The 20,017-nt window shown below is 28.8% G+C and overlaps 1 protein-coding gene across 1 annotated transcript; it reads right to left on the bottom strand.

The window, feature by feature from the left end:
* On the bottom strand, positions 12,965-14,406 carry LOC105177026 (NAC domain-containing protein 72). Its single transcript, XM_011100040.2, has 3 exons — positions 14,114-14,406; positions 13,755-14,023; positions 12,965-13,656 (listed from the first exon to the last, which is right to left on the bottom strand). The coding sequence occupies exons 1-3, from the start codon at positions 14,292-14,294 to the stop codon at positions 13,156-13,158; spliced, it is 951 nt and encodes a 316-aa protein (XP_011098342.1). The 5' UTR covers positions 14,295-14,406; the 3' UTR covers positions 12,965-13,155.

Here is a 20,017-nt window from a genome sequence, read left to right as displayed (position 1 = left end):
TATAATTTAGAAATAATTACATGTGTAGAAGGCTTCTCCTTTTGTACAACAATTGTACATTAATTAGGTCAATTACGTAGATAAAGAACTTCCATAATTATGTTAAGGAAAATATTATTGTACTAAAATTTATTGTTATTTGGCTATTAATTTACTTTCGTAATAGACAATTAATCGAATTTGGTACGTTTAACGTACTAAACTATTGATTTGAAATTATTGATTTTCTTGATCGACTTAAATATATTTAATTTGATGTACCAATTTTTTTTAAATTAATAATAATAATAATAATTAATAAACTAATATTTGATATTTTAGTATGTCGAGCAATATCATAAATTATATGTACTAAAAATTGAAAAGTATTTTAATTTTTAATATATTCGACGTATAATTTATTGATAATTTTTGTAATTTATTGATGAAATTATAAATATTAAATCAATTTTTCGGCCGTGCGAACTTCATTTTTTTCCCATACATTGATTTCGACTTTCATTACCTGCTCAATTCACGATTTTCCCTACAACTTATTTCCACCACAAAAATATAAACTATTGCAAACACTTTTGTAATAAGCACCATATCTCTTGCAGCCACAACTGCATAAAATTACACATGCAAAATAATTTTAAAAATTAAATTCAATATTATTGTAAATTTATGATTATGCAAACAAAATTAATTAAATTTAGTAAGATTGTATTTCTATTGAAGGATTCAGAGTTATGAATTTCAATTCCTTAATAACAAATATTTTGAATATATATGTTTGTTATTTCTTTAATTGATTTAAAACCCTTCAATTCTAAATTTGAATTACGTTTTATTGAGTATTAATGAATTTTATTTATTTTTTAAATAAACTCATTTGAAAATTTTCCTCTAAATCGTTCATTTAAATTCAAAAAAATTCAATTTACTTCCCCATGACATGAGAAATAACAAAAATAAAAAAAAAAAACCCTGCAAAACAAATAAAAAATTACTCATTGTATTTAGAAAAATGAAGCAAATTACTCCTAATTATACATGGGGTACGTGATTTGCTAATTCTTTTTTCACAAGAAATTTTTTTACTCATTTAATGTATCAAATAAAATAAATTATATTCAATTTAATTTAAATTTATCGATAGAAATACACCCTAAAATTTAGTCGTAATCAATTAAAATATATAAAAATAATTATAAAAAAATCTTGAAAATATGGTGGGTGATGGGGGTGCATGTGGGTTGAAGTTGAATTGAAGATCCTTTTAATGACTTGTGAAAATAGGGTATCAATCCGCATCCGGATCAACCACAGCCTAACTTGCCCCATATGTTTATAGTGCAGCGAAATGGCAATTACGCCAGCATGTGGGGTTATTTATCAACTATTCCCACCTACATACATCCCTTCCCCATTTTTTCTTCTTCTTCCAAACCGTAATTATGTAATTACATCAATATTTTAATAAATTAAATAAAAATTAAATAAGATATTGATTCGATTAATACATTAATATAATTAAAAATAATAAAATAAATTACAATAAACTCACGTAAAGTTATACAAATATCTATGCATCCAGTACATATTCATAGGACCTGATGGAGGAAATACATTGAACAAGTCCAAAAGCACCAGAACGGCCTTGAGAGTTTAGAAATTACTAAAACACTCTAGGGGTTCATGTCTCTGTGAGCAGGAAGGGTGACTCGACCCGTGTCTGACCCAGCGATCTGAATTTTCAGCCATTGATTTGGAATCCGTTCGATTACATGTATGTATAAAAAAATCAATATTAAATTAATCCTCAAAATCTCTTGAACTTATAAAGTTATGTGAATGGAAATTCGGAGAATATAATGTGTCGTTGCTGATGACAAGTCAAGAGAGCATGTTGGTAAGTCCCTTTAAATATACGAATATTTATCCCACTTTATATAAGTTATTTAATATTTTAATTAAATTAATATATTATTGAATTTATTGAAATATTGATGGAATCATATAGATAATTATCAATTTAAAAAAAAAAAACACTTTAAACCTACGACTTTATAGATCATAGGATGGAGTAATTCTGAGAAAGGGTTGGAATTCATCAGTTAGGATCAGAATCGATTACATTTCGAAGAACAAGAAAAACGAGGCACGCAGGGGGTTTGATCTCGATCAATTTATTATAAGAGTAGTGTGGTTTTTCAGTTGACAATTTAATTAAATTTTGTGTTTCAAGAGATTGATGAAAATAAAAGAAATAAAATTATTAAAAAACAGTAATAAAAGAAAATAAAAGAAATAGAAGAAGAGATGAATCCATTTTTTTTATTTAATTAGCCTAGAAACATACTATTATGTCCCCATGACTAAAATATATACGGGAATTTATAGTAAAATTGTAAAATTAGTCCCATAGTTTAGGATCGTTCATATTTCACCCCACATTTTATGGGATTTTAAATATAATTCCATATTTTATTAAAAACTGTAAAATAAAGGTCAAAATATTGCAAAAAAAAAAAAAAAAAGGCCCCTACTACTAACAAATGTTAAAAGCAACGGCTGACTTGTTTTTTGACCCACGTGTACATAACTTTTACGTGGGTTCTCCACAGTTAGTTTTAATATCTGTTAATGTTTTTGTATTGTTCTGACATATTTTTGTTATTTTTAATAAAATTTATGATTAAGATTTCATAAAGATTTAAAATAATTCTAAACTGTGGGATTAGTTTTGCGATTTTCCCACAGAAACAAACACGCTTTTTCCTTGTAATGTGTAATAGTATGATAGTTTGTCAAATGTTTGAGATAGATATACCAAAATAAGATTTGGACAAACACATAATAAGAAATATGACTTTTGTTATGTTTAATTATCAACAAAAAAATGATGGTCAATATAACTCATGATCGCGTAATGATTGTTTATGCAAATGAAGTTTTAGCCATAGCAAATATTGGTTAATTGTGATTAAAATTTTAGTTTTTACATTAATTTTGATAAATATATTAATTTTTTTATGATTTTAAATCATAATAATTTATAATATATATAGGAGAATAGTTATTTTTAATTTTTGCAGTGACATTATAAGTTTTATATTATACTAATCTTATATTAACTGGAGTTAGATTAATTATACAAACATCCCTACGCCCTTTGTAAGGTTATAAGTATACTTCTTGAAGTGGTGCGGCTGTATAATATCCTTCAGAGGGTTTCGTATAAGTTTTTCCCCCTAAGAATTCATAAAAGTAAATTTCGATTATGAACAATCTCAAGGCTGTATTTATAAATTAGGGATAATTATATTTACACCATTTGATCTATAGTCTATTTACACAAATCATCCTTACTTTTTTGTAATTATAGAAACTGCCCCTGACAATCAAAAAACAGGGATAGTTTATGAAATAATATTGATATTTCTGCAGATATATGTGTAATTTTCAAAAAATAAGATTAGTTTGTGTAATGTATGGTATCAATATTTTTATGAGTGTATGTGTAACTTTTTAAAAGATATGAGGGGTTTGTGTAAATAGAGTATAAGTCAGGGATGTATATGTATAATTAGATCAGGCTATGCGGATATAACTTACCTTTTTATTTCATCACTTTAAAAAAAAAATTGTATACTATGAAATGATATAATAATTATAATGAAAATAGGATTTAGAGCAAAATTGGTAGTATTATGTTAGGGTTAGGAAGGCAGATATTGCGGCACAACAAAAGGCGCATTGCCTCAGCACTCTTGTGTTTAACAGAATGAGGCAAAGTCGCAATTGCATGACCCTTTGATTTCACATGTGATCCGGCCCGTCCGTTTCACATGATCATCCTTCTCTCCCACGGAATCTTCCATCTGTATCTGTTTGGCAGTATTTTGGTCTTCAACTGTATGTTGGGAAACTATAGCTTGCACTTGTTGTCATGCATACCAACTTCATTTTGACTAATTAGCAACCCCACGTAAGCCACTACAACTTATAACATACTGCCCGTCGCGGCACACTCGATGTCTGTGTATAATTTATAATTAAATGTGGACCTTTTATGATTTACATTTTCTGTGATTTGAGAAATACATCTAGTACCCCTGACATTGTTTTTGTCTAATGAATAGATCCAATGTTAGTTAAAATTCATCGAATTTATTGATATTAGTAAAATAAATTGAATGAAAATTTATATGTACCCCCCAATTGACATATTATTAGTGACTTATTGCAAGTTAAACGATTTTTTTTTCTAACCAAACTACCCTCATGCATTTTCACACGCTAATGCATGTGAGGACGTGTATATTCACCAGGGTAGTTTTATTAGAAAAAAGAAAATTGTTTAACCTGTAATAAGTCAGTAGCATGTCAATCTGGGGTAAATATGTATTTTCATTCAATTTCTTTACTAATACAAGCAAATTCAGTGAATTTTAACTAATAGATGATCTATTTGGTAGACGGTAACAAACGTCAGGAGTACTAGATGTAATTTCTCAAATTACAGAGAATTTATATGTAAATACATCAAACTTTAGGAAAGAACGTTGTAATTATTATTATTATTTTTTATAATATTAGTCTAATTCAATGAAATGGAAGGAAGATAAAATGAATTAATTTATCAAAACTACTTAAGTATTACAGAAAAATATAAATTAAAATTGCTATGATTAATTAATAAATATATTTTTCAATAATCATGCAAGGTTATTTATTGTGCATGAATTACTGAACAACTATATATATAGTGAAAGTATTATTAAATTAAACATTTAATTCTTTTCATTAATATTCAATATTTTAATAATATAGATGGAAAATATTTATAAAATTAAATATGAGATATACTAATTGCAATAAAATTTATTATTTTTTGAGAAAAAAATTATTATTATCAAATGACAAGTGCAAATATTAAACAAACATAGTACTTTTTAATACGTATGGACAAAATGATCTTTAACCAATTAAGTTTATTTAAGAAGTGATTTTATTAAAAATACCACCAATTTAGCTTTTATCTGCTTTTAATTTTTTTTAAAATATTATCCATTTTTTATTCTGCTACAATTTTAAACTTTTTCTACTAAAATCACTACTACAAAGTAGAAGTTTTCACGAACACTCCTTTATTTACTTCAGCATATATTGAGCTTGTAAATATTTTTTGTGTTCCATAATTTTTAAAAAATTATAAATATTATTTTTAAAATAAAATATGACAAAAATTTTAAATCACTAAAATAGTTTAGGGAAGATATTTTAATAAAATATATTTTAGAAAGTAAAATAAAATGTAGGGCTAATTGAGAAGGGTGTTTTTATCTTATCAATATCAAATTATTTTGTCAGGGGTGTTTTTGTTACCTTTCATACTTTAGTGGTGTAAATGATACAAAATACATAATTTAGAGATGCAAAATGTACTTAATCCTAATATGAATTCTCACTTTCAGTCTTTCCATCACTTTCTATTAGGAAATGACGTAAAAAATTAAATGCAAGTTAAGTGACCATTCTCCTCCATTTTAAAAAGATAACAGCCACGTGACTTGCATGTGTTTTTTTCCTCCAATTTGGTACAAAAGCTGGCAAGAGGACTAAAAATGTGACTTTTACAAGTTATGAGATTATTTTTAAAAAATCTCGTAAACAGTGCGGCTAAAAATATAATGGACCTAAGCTATCGGACGAAAAATATTTTTTATTTTATCACAGTATAAATGTAAACGCATAAAAAATAATTTTATTTTGATTTTTTATAGTGATTTTATTGAATAACGTACTTTTCTAAAGCTCTAACACATATATCAAATGGTTGCATAGTTTATTATATAATATTTATTGTGTATTTGATTTGACCGCTCAAATTTGATTTGAATAAGAATTTTTATGAATAAAGAAAATTTATATATAATTTATGATCACACGCCAAGCAATGTCAGACGAAATTAAGCGTAAAAAACTTGAATGGCTTATCCATAATTTCCAATTACTTGTGACATATCACCATATTTATTGTGATTGAATCATAATTACTTGCGTGAAGTACGTCGAGCTCTTCTAAAATTTGATATAATTATGAATGTATTTTATTATTTAAGAAATTATCAATATTCTTTTGATTGATAAAATTATGTAATCTTTGGATGAAGGGTTGAAATTATTAACTTTGCTCTTATTATATATTTTTTCTTTTTAGATAAAAAATTGTAAAAAAATTGGGCGAGGTGATGGAAAAATTGGACGATTCACCACAAAATATAAATATAAAATTTATGAAAAATAACAAATTGGGTTAGCTGTTGGGCGACCGTTCAAATCAAATAGAGTTTTCGTAATTTCTCAAAGAACAATGAATATTTGTAATTATGTCAATTATTATGTGAGCTCATTGTAATTTACACATATTAATTTTAATTAATTATATATATGGGTAAATTAATCGAGCCCCCCCTGAAATTTGATATAATTTTAAATATCCCTCATTGTTTGAAAATTTATCAATACCTCCCAAATTTTAATGGTCATCCAATAACTAACCCAATTTGTTAATCTATGTTAGAATTCCATCTATTTTTTAATAGTGAACAGATCAAAATGCATCTGTGTATTATAAATTATAATTTACTTATTTTTAAAATTTTTGTAACTTTTTTTATAATTTTTTAAAGAAAATAAAAGAAATACAGTAAAAATAACATTGACGATTCTAAATCTCAATTCAAAAACGATATAATTTTTATCAAATATAAAAAAGTATTTATAATTATACTTGTAATTTACCCTCTCTCTGTATATATACGTACGTATCATCTACGCCAATAAAATACTTATCTTGATTTGTGTGGATGAGGATTATTTAACTTTGGTAACAGCGTCCCGCCCTGCATTAACTTGGATTCATTGGATTTACCCATGATGCTGATGCTGATGGTGAGCCGACGTAACAAAATTCTTTTTCAAATCAGATTTAACCACGTCGGATAATTACATTCTAAGTATTGTTAATAATTATCATATGATTGATCGTTCATTTTGAGTTGTTATTACACGACAACTATAATATATTCATTTTTAGGACATTTAAATAATTTTATAATGTCGAGGTATGGAGGCGTGTTTAATAAAATTTTAAGATAAGAGCTTATGAGACTAAAAATAAGATATAACGGCTATGTATATACTTTTTAAAGAAAGTAAGAAGTTTATAACTTAATCTTATGGTTTTAATAAGTTTTGTTATTTTATCCATATTAATTATAAAATTATAATGGGCAAATTGCATCAATGCCCCCTGAAATAATGTCTAATTATGTCCACCGTAGTACACGTTTTGAGAAAATGTCCCCAATTTGCAACCATCATATGATGCATAGATGACATATTTCGGTCAAATTAGCCCAATTTGCAACCATCATATGATGCATAGATGACATATTTCTGTCAAATTAGTATTTTTCAACGGCAAATGTCTCGATGTGTTATGGTTTGGAAAAAAATGCAATCTGTCTCTTTGTTAAATGAAATGTGTAAATACTCTTTTGTAAAAAAAAAAATAGCAATGTATTCCCTATATTATAAAAATATAACAAATCACCCCCTTGTATCCATGAGCGCATTACACACGACCCTCTAAGTCTGAGGATGATTTTTAGTTAATAAAATATTATTATATTATATATACATATTAATATGTATACTATTTATAAAAGTAATATATATATATATATATATATATCCATTTTCTTCTGACTCCAGCCGTCGATCGCCACCACCGCGTCTCCCCAATCCTTAGCGCCGGCCCACCCCTCTCATGCCACCCATCCAGATCTGTCCCCTGCCCATCCTCGCACCCAAATCCGCCCCGTTCCTAGTCCCGCCGTCCCTTGCCCTTTCTCCCCAACTCGTCGCCGTAGCCGCTCCCGTCCCTGCCGGCGCCATATCCCCTTCCGTCTCACTCTTTCTACATATACATGTATATATTTTAGATATATTTAAATATATATTATTATACAAGCATATATATATATTTCTATATATATTTAAATTTAATTATATACATTTTTAATTCTTATTTAGTTAAATCTAAATAATTGATTCAAATGAGATGAAAGTCTATTGATCTATTAGTTAAATTTGGACCTTATACTGAAATCAAGATCCAAGGTCTTTAAATAAGGGTATAAACGTTATTTTAAATTTTAAATTTAAAAAATAAAAATAATTTAAAAGGCGCTTGTAATTCATAAAATGCGTCAGATGGCATTTTACTTTACTGTTTATAACACAAGGGATAAATTGCTGCTTTATTTTTTACAGGAGGTAAATTGTTCATTTTTCCAAACACAGAGGATGTAAATTGCAGTAAACCCATTATTTTTTTAAATTATCAGTCATTGTAAAAATGAATTAAAAGTGGATAAAAAATGTCACTCCCCATATTCACACGACGAAACTTACAAATTTCCTTACTTAACACATGAAAAGTGTAATACAATCATCGTAACGAGGGTATCTTATGAGTTCTTTAAAGCACATTAGAAGAATAATTACTGTTGCTTACAATCTTATTGGCTATAAATTAAAATCGTGGTAAATACTTATGATTAGTTATGGTTAAATAAAAATTAATGCAAAAACTTAAATTATTCATTGTAAAAATTATTTTTGCAATGACAAATATTTTAGCGACGTTTTCAAAAATTATAGCCAACAATCATTGTGCGATTGTGGTCAATGGTTATGTTTTACGGCTATTTTTTTTTTAATCATGATAACTAATAATGATTAAATGATAAATTTCATGTGGCGGTATCTTATAAAATATTTGAAAACTTGTAAAATGTGGCAAAATATTTGGTAAAATGAGGTTATAAAATTTAAAAATCAGATGTTAGGTGTTTGCAAGCACTTTTAAGAATTTGTAACTTATTTTCAAGATTTTGAAAGGTTTCCAACATTTCAATAATTCATATATAAAAAAATAAAATAGAATCTAATACCGAATAAACTCTAAAAATATCTTGCAAATTTGTGGATTTTTTTTAAAAAAAATTAAATAAAAAACTTATTATAATTAATTTAGATAAAGTCAAACTCAATTTGAATTAAAAATTACCACCAAAGATATAGGTACAAATGTGGGTGCACAATGACTTGAAGATAGCTGAACTACTGGATTTCATTTTCTTTAATGGAAATGGAAAAGTCGCTGATCAAATATGTGCATTTAATGCCCAGTGCTAAGGAAGAAATGCGACTTTAAAGGGGTAGAGGTGGGGGGTGGGGGGGGGGGGGCTGTTTTAGTTATCCTGATCCTGGATTTAAGATAATCTGAGCCAGACATTGCTTTCAGTAATAGCTATCTGTCTTCATTTCAGTTGCCAATTTCATAGACCATGACAAAACCTAAACAGATTTTCCCCACTTCTAACACTTTATGACTAATTCCTTGCACTTGAATTTTAAAATGGATTCTGATTCCAAAATTTAGAGTCAAATTTGTTAGGAAGGGTTCAATTCTTTCGTTTTCCCGTCCGAAATATGATCAGTTTTTATTTTGTTAGAAGAAAATTGCACATACACTCATCAGAAACGTCAGTATCATTTATACAAATCACTTCTGTTTTTCGGAAAACTACGGACACACCCTCAAGAAATGCCAGTACCGTTACACAAAATAACACTATTTTGTAGCTGTCAGAGGTGATTTTTATAATTATGTTAAAAAAAAAAGAATGATATGTATAAATAAACCACAAATTAAGAATTAATTGCGTTCGACCAGACGTGATTTAAATTCCTTATTCCGATATCATAGTCACCTAGCCATGAATCTCCCCTTTCAAAGGTGAGAATACATCTTTATACTATTTATTCTAACTCCAACCACTAATTAATAATGCGCATTATCTTATACTATGCTATTTGATAATACATCATGATTTTTTTTAATGAAAAAAAAATAATAATAATGAAAAAAGCTTTGTGGTTGTCATTCAAAATGGTTACTAATTTTGATAGTCATAATCCTATAAATATCCTATTGCATATCCAAATATGGTAAAGAAGGAACAACTTTTATCTCCATTCTTGTCCCTTCATTTATATTTTTTGTTGAAATATGAAATGATTCTCCAACAATTCATGTTTATGCTTCTGCTGTTAATGATAATGACACACTCTAAAACACCTATTTTTTTTTGTTTTTTTCATGACCACTAAAAAAGTGACGCATTGAATTTCCGATGATGTAGATACAGATACATCTTCTTAGTTATGTTTCTGCGTAGTCGTGCTCTGTACGGCACATAAGGTTTTTGTTGTAGCTCGAGTGGAGAAATTACTGGGGAACCTGAGGGAACGTCTGACCTGCAGCTCATAATAGGGTTTTTTTATTTTTTCTTTCAATGAGAAATTAATTAAAAGTTCTTGTTTACATTTTCAGCTTCTGCTTCCCGAGCTATAAAAACAAAGATTCTTTTTTTATTTATAAATAATTGTAACTAGTTTTTATATTTTTGTAAATAATTTAACACTCGTAGACATGTAGTCTGCATCTTTCTTAATTATTATTTTGGGCCAGATGATTTGACTTTAAATTTATTTTCTTTAAAAAAAATAATTTTTTTTTAATTTTTTTTAAAGTGCAAGTTGTTGCAAACACTTCCTATGTTATGTAACCTCTATATGAACTATTAGTGGAAAATTAACTGAAAAAATAAAGGGTTCATAAAAATGATACCCAATTTGGAAAAATAAAAGCAACTTGAAATAGATACAACATTGATTAGGGTTATGTAAATTAAATTGTTTATTTGTTTCTTTGTGGACTTCAATTTTGGATGGGCTTTTGCACTATAGAAGTAATGGATTGGCTAAAATTATTAGAAAATAAAAAATCTTCATTTTTCAACATGAGATGAAAGCCCATGTCCCCTTGAGTGTTAGGCTGGTTAAATATGTTGTTCTTGGATATTATAAAATCTAAGCCCGTTTAAAAAACGACAACAGTCGCTCAAAAAATAATCAAATTATTCGATATTCAATTAAGATTGATGGAACCAAGTTCGTTTAAATTCGATTTAACAGTCAAACTTGAACAAATTTTTTTGTCAAGCTGGACTTGAACTTGATTCATCAGTGTAAGACGATTATTTTAGTAATTCGCTACATCTGCGTCGCTTCGATGATTCAATCTTTCATTTCTTCTTTGGTTTTTTTCCCTTATTATGGACCTAACGGAATTAAATAAGTATGGATAATTTTATTTTTTGTTTTTTAGTATAGATAGAATCTAATACTCTAAAATATCATCGGGTACGGGTAAGGTTCAATATCCTAAAAATGTCTATTACGCATAATTATTTTGAAATTATTGAATAACCATAACCATATATATGCACTATTGCAATAACCATATCATGCTCGATAACACCTACTATTGCAGTAGACGACAGCTCCTATTATGCACTAGACCAACTCTTACTATATATCATACAACATCGCACGCACCTGGCGGGGTTCGAATCCATAACTTTTAAAATCATAGGGTCTCAGCTTCGTCAATTAAGTTAGGACCTATTGACTTGTTTTTGAACTTTATCTCCGTTTAATTATTAATTAACACTCGTGGTCCATCATTTTGACAAGTCAAGATCATAATTTAAGTTTCTGCGAGTGATCATGTTGAAAATTTGAACAATTTGAATTTCTATTTTGTTGATCGACAGCTCGTGATATGCTACTATAAATTATTTAGTATATAGTCTTGTAATGTTTTTGCCTGATGTAATAAGAATTTGATTTATCCATTTTAAAAAATAAATATTATTTAATTCTAATGTAGATTGAAATTGCTCAAAATTTAATTTTTTTAAAACTGAAAAACAAAACAAAAATTAATGGGAAAGGCCCAAATAATATCTTTTTTTTAAAAATATAATTAAGTTAGGCCTAATGAATATTGATAGGATTTAATAGATTAATAACTCTTCAAAATATCATTTAACCCTCTGCCTTAAAATGATAAAAAATCGCGTCTTTTTTAATCGAGTCAGGTTGTGCGACTTCATGGATCCACCAATCCGTTTTAAAGATTGTTGATTCTAAAATTATACGACGGTTACCATCAAAGACATGGATCCGTGCACCTCATGGTGTATTGATCTTCTATAAATATTAATGGACAACACTATGCATATGATATCGAGATCTAACTCCTCGACCCAACTTAATTTATTGTAAAATTTCATCTAATTTAAGTATCGAAAAAATTTAAATGAAGATTGAGGATTTATCTTCCGTCAAGATCCTATGCAGAATGTCTTTTTTTGTTTTCTTTTTTGGAAATAAGACTAGGAAAAGATGGGTGTAGAAATTTCAAACAAGAAAAATACAAAATATCTGTAAGATATTAATTCCTGGACTGAAATTCTTGTGAGAATTGTGTTGAGCATATTCCCGTGGAAATTAGAATTATTCGAATTGAATTTGATAAAATTCAGATTATAATTATCATACCAAATTCATTTCCCACATGCCATTTTGCGGCTCACATATTCTATATTTCAATTTTGTTTTTGTCAGTTTGCTTCCCATGAAATTGTCTTTTATGCAGTGCCAGTGTTTTAATTTGAACCGATGTTTTGAAAATCGTGTCCGATAATTTTTGAATTATTGGTCCAATCGATCCGACTGAATTAAAAAATTGATTAATTCAAAACATGTTATATATTATATAAAAGATTATAAATACTTCATATTTTAATATCCGTATAATAATAAACTCATTCTGTTAGTTGCCGTTAAGTTTCAATCCGATTTAAATTTGAACGTTGCTTTGTTTTATTAAGTAATTTGTTTTATTTCAAATATGAACGTACATAGGAGCAACTTGCAAATGAACATTCTTATTTCTGAATTTCTTGTAAATTTCCATTTTTTGTAATAATAAATTCCTTTCTGCAAGAATATTTATTATTCATTTTTAACTCCCCAAAAATTAATCATATTTCCTTGGATCTCTCCTCAATCTGGCGAAGACAAAACTTTAGCCCAAAGAATTACAAGTATTTACACAATCGCCCCAAACAATCTTCTCATGCTAATATTACAAATCCACCCCAAAAGTATCCATTCACACTTTCACTGCCGAAACCCCGACCCTAGGGTCGTTTGGGCCGGGTACCGGATTCCAAATGGGTCGAGCGATCCGGAAAGTCCCTGACCGAACCCGGTCGGAAAGAAACCCGAGTCGTGTACCCGCTGATTGTTCACAAGCCCGGTCTGTACGTCGTCGTCCATAACAGCATCAGGGGCATACATGCCATTTCTCGTCTGACCATGTTGGGCCTGAACCTCTTCGGCCCAAATAGGGCCCAGTCCAGCAAGAGTAGCCCAATCAAAGTTCCATGACCCCAATCGCTGAAGATTCATCAGCTTCTGATCTTCCTGCTCAAAATTCTCGAGAGAATTCATCTCCGGAAACGATTCCAAAACGTCGTCGTGCTGAGACGAACACGACGACTGCGACGGAGACCCGTGGCTGTACTCCTTACTCTGTCCGCTGCAAACGACGGGCTTCTGCCCCCCTCCGCCGCCGCCGGAGTTCTTCTTGTAGATTCTGCACAACACCCAATCATCCAACTAAAAACAAGAAAAAAAAAACAATTCCCATCAGCATTCATCACAAGATCATCAATTAACATTGCAAAAAAACAGCAAAAATGTAATAATCTTTCTACCTTATTGCCCCCATTCTTCCTCGGAGATTCAGAGAGTCTGTATTCATGCATGATCCAGTTGGTTTTTGTCCCTTTCGGAGCTTTTCCGACGTAGAAAACAAGAGCTTTCTTTATCCCAACTTTCCTTCCCTCCGTCGTAATAATCTTGTCGGTTCCAGTTGCTTTCCAGTACCCGGACCCGGCAACCCTGTTGGGCCTCGACCCATTCGGGTACTTCCTGTCTCTCGGGCTGAAAAAATACCATTCTTTCTCTCCAAATAGAGCTTTACCTGCAACACAAAAACAGAAACTTCAATTACATCCCAAGAAATTCACATATTCACACAAAAACCCGCAAGAACAGTACTAAAAATAGTTACTTGGAAGATCCCAGGGGTCGAATTTGTACAAATCGACATCTCCAATGACTTGCAGAGGAAAATGGTGGCCTGCAACTTTTCTGCAGAGGTACTGCACCAGAAGCTCTTCATCCGTCGGGTAGAACCGGAAACCCGGCGGCAGACTCAGTTGGGAAAGCGGGTCGGTTTCTGGGACGCCCATTTCTCACAGTGATGATCCGGGTGGGTTGCACCGCTTAACAGAGAGTTCTTCCAACTTGTAAATTTCAAGAATCGAATTTCTTTTTTTCTTTTTAATTCTCTGGAAAACAGGAGCTACGAGATTATATATATAAGAGGAGGGGAGGAGATAAGCAGAGTGGTCGATTTCAGAGAAGGGGGCCCACCGCATCACCGTTTAAAATGTGCCATGTAAAGGGTGTTTGGCGCTACCGTGTGGCCGACCTTATCCGATGTTAAAACGGTGAGTGCCCTTTAGGCCAAGTTCATGCATGACAATTAATATCAAAACTCACGATAAATATACACACTCACATTCTTTTTTTTTTTTCTTTTACGTTGATAATTACATTTACATCTCTAATTTATATTTTTTTTATATAAATTATTCATATTTTTTATATAATTATAAAAATCATCTAGCAAAAAACTAAAACAATTTATCTAATAATATTGATATTTTTAAAAAATATAACTGCAATTTTCTAAAAAATATTGATGATTTGTGTGAACATTGTTGACATTTTCGGTGGATGTATATATAATATTTTAAAAGATAGGAATTATTTTTTTAAATAAACCCAACTTAGAAATATAGATGTAATTATTTTTTTTTCTTTTTATCTAGTGTAATTATCAAAATGGGGTCTAGTGTAAATAATGTATTGATGAAATCGATGTATTGCTCAATTTATTGAGATATTAATAAAATCATATAATTACGGATTTCAAAAAGAACAAAAAGTCAGTTGTAATCTCATTATTTTGTGAATTTTGTAATTAATCAACTAATTATTATCATAATATACTACTATATATTGAAATAGATAAAGATTCAAGAAATAGCGGGATTCAAATTCGTGATATCGTTGGCCGGAGCATCATTTGTATATAGTTATTTATTCTTCTAATATTATTTTTTAGGATTAATTACATATAAATTCTTTTAAAAATATAAAATTACACTTTTTTCATAAAATTTTTGAATTTACACTTACATCCCGTTCAAAAATAAATTATTTACACTAGACCACCTTTTGTTAGGGTTTGGATAAAAAATGCTAGTGTTGGCAAAAAAAATGATATAAATTTTTTATTTTATCCGTATTTAACATTTTCATATAATAATTTGATACTTATAATGGGAGAAAAGTAGAGGTAAATTGTAAAGGTCTCCCTTGAGATTTAACATAATTAAAATAACCCATCATAATTTAAAAAAATTACCAATACCCCGATGACACTAAATGTTCGTCTAATAATTAGTCTAATCCGTTAGTCTGTGATAGGTTTTTATTATTTTTTTATGGTGAACTAACCAAAATGTCCTTATAAACTAATAATTATAATTTTATTTATTTATTTATTTTTTACAGACTAAGTGAATCTTTTTTTATAATTTTTTAAATCTTTCCATCCATCCCATCCGATTTTTTTTATAAATTTTAATTTTTTAAAAAAAAGTACATTAAGGGCAAAACTGACAATTTTATACATCAATCAAAGAATTAAATAATTTTATCAAATATCAAGGAGTATTTGTAATTTTATAAATAATGAATGATATCAAAATTTCAGGAAAAGTCATTGTAATTTACCCAAAAAATAATGATGTTAACATACATATATATATATATATATATTATATTTATCTCTTTTTAGATATAAAAATATACATGAAAATGATATATTATAAACTCTAAACATCTATACTTTTTATTAAATGTGAGGGGTTAGAATAACAAACATGCTCGACCACATATATTAACTAAAATACCCTCAACCATAATTATCTTAATTCTTAAACATGACGATTTTCTTTAAATTTTTCCGTCACGGACATTTAAAAATAATTAAAATATTTACGAAAATGTCAGTCTGGTCACTTTTTCCTATTTTCATATAATCAAATAAAATTTTAAATTATGTTGTCCATCGAGTGCACTCCAATAGCTAGTTTATTATAAAGTTTTGAAATTACACTGACACTCTTTTCAAAAATTATTTATTTATACTTGATCCTCTTCCATTAGGATTTGTACTGAAAATATTGAGGTAGCAAAGAAAAATACCTAAAATTGTCCGTCATTTAATATTTTCACATATATTTGTAATATACATATAGAGTGGGGTTAATATCATTACATATTTTTCTTCATAAGTACAAAATTACTATATAAAAATGCTAAATAAAGGGTAAAATTAAAAATTTATACAATATTTTTTGCTAACGTCTGCATTTTTCGTCCAAATTCTAAAAAAAGAAGGTCAGTATACAAAGTAAATTTTCAAAAAAGGTGTAACTATGATTTCAACACTTATTTGAAGAAAAATATAATTTCGCATTTTCAAAACGAGTCTAAAATATAATTAATTCAATAAATTTATATAAACACCCACTTAAATTCTGGTACGCAACACAATTAGGATGATCAAAGTTGAATAATATCCCAACGAATTTTGACGTAAAAAAAATTATTTTATGGAATTTATTTATTCTTAAGTTGAAAACCATCACTAATAAATTTAATATGATTTAATTTATTTATTAGAATAATAATAATAGGAAGATAAAGAAAGGAGTATGGATATGGAGTGGATGTGATGTATCGGAACTTTTCTCCCATCCTTCAAATAATTCAAGGTATGGGCGTGGCGAAAACGTGAGCGAAGAGCTGGAGAGGAGTGAAGGACACGTGCGGACACGTGGAGAGGTTAGAAGGCAGGTGCAGTCTGGAGTTAGGCGGAATTTGCTTTTTCTTTCCAAAAGTCGGGATGGCGAAAGCTTTTGTTTTTGATATAAAGCTAAACGCGTTCGTTACAGTCTCACGATTTTTCGACACGTTGCAGTTTTGGAGTCTAGCGATTTTTGTTGTTTTCTGCACTGTAACAAGATCCTCTGAACTTGAAAAGAGTTTGAGGTCAAAGGATGTTTGGTCGTCAATTGTTTGATGAGTTGATATTTCTTTTTTCTTTTGTCTTGTCCATGTGGCGACTCAAGGGCTCATTGGTTGATGGCATGACGGGTTTTACGATGTCGATTACGTGAATTTGTATTCATATAAATTATTAATTATTATTACCTCACATATTATATCATAATCAATATATATTAATCAGATGATTCATAGTTCATTCAGATCCAAATTCATATAGACGGCACTGAATTGTCGACAAGATGGGCATTTCTTTATTTAAATGATCATAAAGTATTTTATTTTTAAATTCATTTGAAAAATTATTAAAATAATCATCATAGTCTATTATTACAGGATCAAATATTATAAATTGATCAGCTCCAATTTAACCAGATCAGATATTAAAAATCAATTATGTCAACTAACGTATATTTATAAAATAACAAACTCTACTTTTTTAAATAAGATTCAAACTCATACAGATGAACAATTGAACTACAAATGTTGGATTATACTGTATTGGGTATGTAGAGAATGAGATGTACGTATCCCGAAGCATGTGGATATACAAGTCAACAAGGGGCACCAAACTTGTGTACATACATAATCGTATAATACGTGTAATTCTTAACTTTTACAACTCTTTTCTTGTTTTCTTCACTTATGCACTCAACACACATATACACACCTGAATTATAAGACGTTTGAAAAGAAGTATTATATCCGAATTATTCGAAATTTTTTATAGAAAAATTTTGTATCCGAATCATTGAATTATGTCATAAAAACCTTAGCTTTTACAACTCTACGTTTTAGCCCATCAAACCATCTTAACAACATTTATGTATTATAGTGTATTTGGACAATTGAATTAAAAATTAAAAATTTTAAATTTATCACTAGAAAAAATATTATTTTTCACTATAATTAGTTATTATATTCAAAAAAAGAAAATCACGGTATATGCAAATCCACTACGGCTTCTTAACGGCCATTAACTATTGTTTCTGTAAGTGTGGTCAAACATTAGTCATGGCTAAAACCATGACAAATATTTTTGCTATGACTAAAAATCAACGAATATTGTTTAATCGTGGTAAAAGTTTAAATTTTTGCTTTTATTTTGTTTAGCTAGTTTTTTAGATTGTGGTAATTTATAATATAGTGAAAACTCATTTTTTTTTTTTTTGTAGTGTACAATAACAAATTAATTATCAATGTTTGAATAGTTTTAGATTAAAAGAGTTTGAAATATTTTAATTTTTTTTTCGAGATAATTTTTAATAATATTGTATTTTGAATTTATTTATAATTTTATTTGATTAAATTAATTTGAAGTTGGTAAATGAGATTGGGTCTAGTAAGTGCTCTTCTCATTAATTTTGGCGACAACAAGAGATACATTGTACATGCTAATTCGCATAATCCAAACAGATGAGTTTTAGTAGGTGGAGATGTGTACGTTACACAATTACAACAATTCATGTATAATAAATTCATATCGATCTTCTAAAATATAATTCATGTAATGAAAACTTAGGACAATAAATGACAATAGGGTAAGAATACGTGACAATTTTACATGTACTTGAACAAAAAAAAATTAAAATTTATTTATTTCAAATTATGTGGCTTTCCGATTCTATTTAATATATACGGAGACGAGTATAAAAGTAAATAAAATAAAAGGTAAATTACAATGAGCTCTCATGAGATTTGACATACAAATATTTTCTTGTCATTTAAAAAATTACCAATATTTTCTCTAATTTTACTTTTAGTCTAACAACCAGCTCAACCTATTAGTCTCCTTCAGGTTTTAATCTATTTTTTATTGGTGAATCGATCAAAATGTTCTTACGGACTATGAGTTTAATTTTATTTATTTTTTAAAATTTTTTGAGATTTTTTATAGACTGAGTTGCCATTTTTGTTTACAAATATTTCATTTAAAAAAGACGAAAAATAATATAGCAATTGCAAAGTTGAAATTTTCTAGTCCACCAACATAATATTATGAAACATCAGGTGGGATATCAAGTTGTTTCTCAAACAACGAAGAAAGTATTTATAATTATGTCAAACTTCATGAGAACTCAATGTAATTTACCATAAAATAAACAATGTAGCTTTTGCACATATGACGTGTATATTTATACTAATATATATTAAAAAAAGTTAGTTTTATTCACTCAAAAATGACGATTTATCACACTAAAACACAAATATTTTTATACGACGATAATAATCCTAAGTTAGTTTCTCTCTTCTTTATTTCTTTTTTTTTTTCCTTTTTTTGGTAAAAATATAATATATTAACATATTTCTTTCTTATTTATAATGTATTTAAAAAGGTAAAAATTTATTGAATATGTAAACACAGAAATGACGTGCAACAACAACTAATATTAAGTAAATAAAGGATGCAATAAAATTTGAATTAAAAAAATTCAGTCTAATCCATAGACACAGAGAATCCAAAAGGATGCAGGCGAAGACCAGGGTGTTATGAAAATTGCATGTGTTGAAGCATCTTGCGCGCCCAGACAGGCTCCTAACTCGTTTTCCGACCGAAAACGGAAGGAGAGATGCCGCACGCATGCGCATGTTCAGTGGTATTCCGCAAGCCAAAGCCGGCTTCGGTTTGGTAGGATGTTAGTAAGATGTTGCGACAACGATGTTGAAGCTGCTACACCCTTTGTTTACCTGAAATAAGAGGATTAGGAGACAATTTTGTCCGAAATTAATTGTAATCATTGTATTGCCATTTTTTGTTCCGGGCATGCCA

The sequence above is a fragment of the Sesamum indicum genome, linkage group LG14 (assembly GCF_000512975.1).
Source record: "Sesamum indicum cultivar Zhongzhi No. 13 linkage group LG14, S_indicum_v1.0, whole genome shotgun sequence".
Lineage (NCBI taxonomy): Eukaryota > Viridiplantae > Streptophyta > Magnoliopsida > Lamiales > Pedaliaceae > Sesamum > Sesamum indicum.
Note: the sequence above shows the minus strand (reverse complement) of the source record. Positions and strands in the feature narration are given on the sequence as shown.

What these genes read in the sequence shown, in the direction of transcription:
- LOC105177026 (XM_011100040.2), bottom strand. Translation starts at nt 14,294, where the DNA reads ATGGGCGTCCCAGAAACCGACCCGCTTTCCCAACTGAGTCTGCCGCCG. An exon ending in CGACCCCTGGGATCTTCCAA is followed by an intron (nt 14,024 to 14,113) that starts GTAACTATTTTT and finishes TTTGTGTTGCAG; the next exon opens with GTAAAGCTCTATTTGGAGAG. An exon ending in GGAAGAATGGGGGCAATAAG is followed by an intron (nt 13,657 to 13,754) that starts GTAGAAAGATTA and finishes TCTTGTTTTTAG; the next exon opens with TTGGATGATTGGGTGTTGTG.